This window comes from Chrysochloris asiatica, unplaced genomic scaffold (genome assembly GCF_000296735.1).
Source record: "Chrysochloris asiatica unplaced genomic scaffold, ChrAsi1.0 scaffold00035, whole genome shotgun sequence".
NCBI classification, from domain to species: Eukaryota; Metazoa; Chordata; class Mammalia; order Afrosoricida; family Chrysochloridae; genus Chrysochloris; species Chrysochloris asiatica.
The window spans coordinates 11,990,520-11,996,018 of NW_006408553.1; the positions used below are offsets into that span (position 1 = coordinate 11,990,520).

General features: G+C 37.8%; 1 protein-coding gene across 1 annotated transcript in view; it reads right to left on the reverse strand.

Annotated features, from left to right (window-relative positions):
• The window catches only part of ADAM32 (ADAM metallopeptidase domain 32), a 208,168-nt gene that overhangs the window by 162,242 nt on the left and 40,427 nt on the right, over nucleotides 1-5,499 (reverse strand). The window contains 1 exon segment of the mRNA XM_006878390.1: nucleotides 621-702. Coding sequence (XP_006878452.1) covers nucleotides 621-702 — 82 coding nt within the window.

Here is a 5,499-nt window from a genome sequence, read left to right on the forward strand (position 1 = left end):
TAACCACTACGCTACCAGAGCTCCTTGGAAGCTACTTTAGCAGTAATAATTTTTCCAATATTTTGTGTACAAGCAAAACTTTATTTGTGCTATAAAAATATCTTTATTTCATAAATTTATTACATATAAGTTTTCATGATCCAGTATTCTATATATTGAGAAATGACAGTGTGCTTTTAGTATTTTTATTCCCACTTTGCCTTCCCAAAACATTCAACTCTAGTAAACTACAAGGAAACTTTGTAGTATAGTAATTAAGCACTCAGATGTTAATTGAAATAGTTATCAGTTCAAACTCACCAGCTGCTCTGCAGCAGCAAGATGTGGCGAGCTGATTCCAAATAGAATTACAGCTTTGGAAACCCTACTGTAAAGGTCTATTCTGTCCAATAGAGTCACTATGAGTTGAAATTGACAGGTGGCAGTGGCTTTGGTTTGGCAGAAACTGCAAGTTCTACAGACTACTGTTCCTTTTGCACAGTTCAAACTTAAAAAAAAAATAATGGGTACAAATGCAACCTGTAGTTATAAAAATAAATGTAAACTATATAAATATATACTAACAAGTTCTATACTCATATAAAAATGCATAAATGTTTAAAGATCAAATAATTACTTACCAAAGCAACTCCTGTAGAATAATGACTATCACACATCTTTCCAGGGAATACTGCTCCAGCATAGCTTGGAGAATCATCATAACTAAATAAATAAGTATACATTTACAATTAATTTTAACAATACATTTAAATGTGGTAATTTCTTCTAATAATTTAATTATATAGTTCATAAAGTCCTAATTTTAAGCAAAATGAAGTAAAATCTTTCACTCTGGAATTCTAAAGTATATTTTTCTGACTTTTCTGTTTTCTTCACATTTATTTTGGGTTTCCAAAGCCTATGAACCAAACATTGGCTGAATGACAATGACAAATATTTTTAACATATGGATAAGGTTTGTCATTTCTATGAAAAAGGCTCAACAATATTTCATAAGGTAAAGCAAACCAACAAATAATTAATGTCTTAGAGAAAAAAGGCAACTTTAAAGCAAAAAAAACCCACCATACAACAACAAGAAGGAAATATGGCCCAAGCATTTTCCAATAGGGCTAGGAGACACTGGAGAAAGAAATGGTAATCGAACTACCTGATTAGATATTTTAAATAATTATATACAGGGCCCTTTAACATATTAAGAAAGAGATCAAGGGAAACACAGACAAAATAAAGGAAATCATAGACAATGTTCTAGAAGAATTCAGGAAAACAATACAGAAACCATATAAAACAGCAACTAAAATTTTAGATGAATTTAATCAACAGAAAAGGGAATCCAAAAATCCATTCATACTAATCTGTTAGAGGAACAATCGGAAAAAGAAAAAAAATGAAAAAAGTCTAAAATTGTGTAGGACACCATCAAAAGAAATAAAGTAAACATGACTGGAATTCAAGATTACAAGTAGACATTTAAAAACCATACAGAAAATTGTTAAAGATTTGATGGGTGATAACTTCCCTAATATCATATTAGACAGGAGCTATCCATTCAAAAAGCTCAACAGACATCAGCTTCTGGGTCGCAGCCCTAACTTGTGTGGGACTCTTTACTCCCGCATATCCAGCAAGAAAAAGGCAGGCCTACCAGGCCTGACAGACAAATCATATGAAAATTTCCTAATACTTTTTATGAAGCCAGCATAACCCTCATACCAAAATCAGGGAAGGACATCACTAAAAAAGAACATTATAGACCAATATCCCTCAAGAACATAGATGTAAAAATTCTCAACAAAATCCTAGCCAATAGAATCCAGCACCACATCATAAAATACATCATGACCAAGTGGGTTTCATAAAAGGGATGCAAGGATAGTTCAACATTAGAAAAATAATCATTGCAATCCACCGTATAAATAAGAAAAAGGAAAAGAACCACATAATCATATCGATTGATGCAGAAAAGGCATTTAACAAAATCCAATATCCATTCCTGATAAAAACACTCAACAAAGTAGGAATTGAAGGGAAATCCCTCAACATAATCAAGAGCATATATACAAAACCAACAGCCTACATTACTCTCAATGAAGAGAAACGGAAAGCCTTCCCTCTGCAAACAGGAACCAGACAATGGTGCCCTTTGTCACCATTCCTATTCAGTATTGTTTTGGAAGTCTTAGCCAGAGCTATATGGCAAGATAGGGAAATCAAGGGCATCTGAATTGGCAAAGAGGAAGTAAAACTCTCTCTGTTTTCAGATGATATGATCCTGTACATAGAAAACCACAAAGACTCAGTAAAAAAGCTTCTACACCTCATTGGAGGATTCAGCAAAGTGGCAGGGTATATCAAAATCCAAAAATCTGTTGGACTCCTCTATACCAACAATGACAGTGCTAAAAAGGACATTAGGAATGCAATATCATTTACAGTAGTCATCCAAAGGATGAAATATCTGGGAATAAATGTAACCAGAGAAACAAAAGACCTATACAAAGAAAATTACAAAACACTACAAGAAACCAAAAGAGACTTACAAAACTGGAAGAACATACCATGTTCCTAGATAGGAAGACTCAACATCATGAAAATGTCAATACAGCCCAAAGCAATTTACACACATAATGCAATTCCAATCCAGTTTCCAGTGACATTATTCAAAGAGATGGAAAAGACAATTACAAACTTTATATGGAAAGGAAAGGGACCTAAGATGAGCAAAGCACTTGCTCAAGAAGAAAAACAAGGTTGGAAGCCTATCACTCCCCAATTTCAAAATCTACTACATGGCTACAGTGATCAAAACAGCTTGGTACTGGTACAATGAAAGATACACTGATCAATGGAACAGAAATGAGAATCCAGAAATTAACCCATCCACATACAGCCAAATGATTTTCGACAAAGTGCCTAGCTATGTTGCATGGGGAGGAGATAGTCTCTTTAACAGGTGGTGCTGGAAGAACTGGAAAGCCAACTGCAAAAGATAGAAACAAGACCTTTACTTCACACCCTATACAAAAACCAACTCAGCATGAATTAAAGACCTAAATGTGAATCCCAAAATTATGAAGGTCATCAATGCAAAAATAGGAACAAATGTGAGGGCTCTAATACAGGGAATACACAGACTAAAAAACATTTTGAAAATTACACAAACAAAAGTAGACAAAATAGATTAGTGGGACATAATAAAAATTAAAAACTGATATGCATCAAAAGACTTCATCAGAAGAGTTAAAAGGGAACCCACAGAATGGGAAAAAATCTTTTGCAATGACATATCAGACAAGGGACTCATTTCTAAAATATATAGGAAACTACAACACCTCTACAAGAAAAAGACAAATAAAAAAAAAATTAAAAAAAAGAAAGAAAAAGGAAAAGACAAATAACCCAAGTAAAAGATGGACACAGGACATGAACAGACACTTCACCAAGGAAGAGATCCGGGCAGCCAAAAACCATGAAGACATGTTCACGATCACTAGCCATTAGAGAGATGCAAATCAAAACAACAAGATATCATCTCACACCAGCAATAACAGCAAAGATAAAGAAGTAGAGGACAATAAATGCTGGAGAGGATGAGGAGAGACTGGGACCCTTCTACATTGTTGGTCGGACTGCAAAATGGTCCAACCACTAAGGAAAGCATATGGCAGAAGGATGGAAATAGAAATAATTTATGATTCAGCAATTCCTCTACTTGGTATTTAATTTACCCACAAGAAATACAAGCCATAACACGAGTAGATATATGCACACCAATGTTCACTGCAGCACTATTTACAGTAGCAAAAAGATGGAGACAGCCTAAGGGACCATCAATTGAAGAATGGATAAACAAACTACATACACACAATAGAATACTATGCTACCTTGAACAACAAGGAAGCTGCAAGCCACCACATAACATGGATGAACCCTGAGTACATTATGCTGAGTGAAATTAATCAGTCTCAAAAGGAGAAATACTGCATAGGACCATTATTGCATAAGAATTAAAAAAAGAATCCATACTAAAAGTGGGGGGGAAATATATATATATACTTGTTGATCACCAGGATATATGGGATGAGAGGAGCGGAGGCAAGGAGGGGAAGATAGAGCACAGGGTAGGGAATAGACACAGGACAGCTTGGGTGGGGGGGGGGGGGGGAGGGACAATTCACAAGAAAGGGGGAGGGGAATGGAAGAACAAGGCTGATGAGAGAACAGTTAGGCAGGTTCACATGGGCTAAGTGGGACAGAAGTAAATGATGTATGTACAACCTTGGAACAACAGGGCTCAGGATACAGGGATTGAGGCCTGGTTTGAAGTGGTAAAAGAAGGGAATAATGTTAGGATGCTTGGCTGTCTTTTGAATCTTGGTTTCCCTTGCCTACCATTGTAAAATAAACACTTAAGGTGGGAAGAAAGGAATAGCCAGAAACATCACTACAGAAAGCTTATAAGTTCATCTTCAGCCTACAAATGATAGGAATACCTTAAAGGGGGCTAGAAGTTGCCCAGCGAAAGCGGCTTCCTGTGGAGCCTTTATATTGCATAAGACCATGGGTGGAATCCAGAACCTCTTCCAGAATTGCCTGATATAGGAAATTCTGATGAGTTGACCAGCCTGGAGTGGCCAGAAGAACAGAAGATACGTTATGAAAGAAAGACCAATAGGAAAAATCAGAAACAATGACAACAGTCTGGTTGATTACTATAAGAACAAATAAGCTGCTCACCTGGGAGCGATCAAGGCAAGTGGTCAGGACCCTTCAGAGCAAATTCCCTTCCAAGAATGAGACACAAGGGGAATACATGAGCAGGCATGTGGTCTGGCTGGTGACCACGTTGATCACGAATAAGGGGAAGAGGGGGGAAAAGCAGCAATGAAGTTACAAGCTAAGTCCAACCACATTCAATAGACCCCTGTGTACCCGGGTGGAGGCCTAGATGGCCTGCAGTATGGCAAGACCTGCGGACTTGTGGGCCCAGAGGCAGTGACATGGCCACAGAGGACTAGAGCGGAGAGTGAAGCGTCCAGCTGATATGAAGTGAGGAGAGCTGAACAGGAACACCTATACTTGCAGACATTACCCACTTGACCTGGCTTCGATGGCTGGATGATCACAACTCGACTAGAAGAAGAAAGAGGGGGGGGGGGGTAAAAAGTATCCTGCCACAATTTGATGAATTTTACCTATACTTATGGATGTAATAGCTCAAAAAAGGGAATAAATCTTTACACCAAGGATAACTTCTGCCCCCTCGGTACACAGGGTTGACAGGTATGGGCGGCTTAGATGTTGTTGTTGTTAGGTGCCAATGAGTCAGTACAACTCGGACACAGCAAAACGAAACACTGCCCAATCATGGGCCAACCTCACTATTGTTGCCACGCTTGAGTCCACTGATGCTGCCACTTGGCCAATCCATCTCGTTGGGGGTCTTCCTCTTTTTCTCTGACCCTCCACCTTACCAAACATGATATCCTTCTCCAG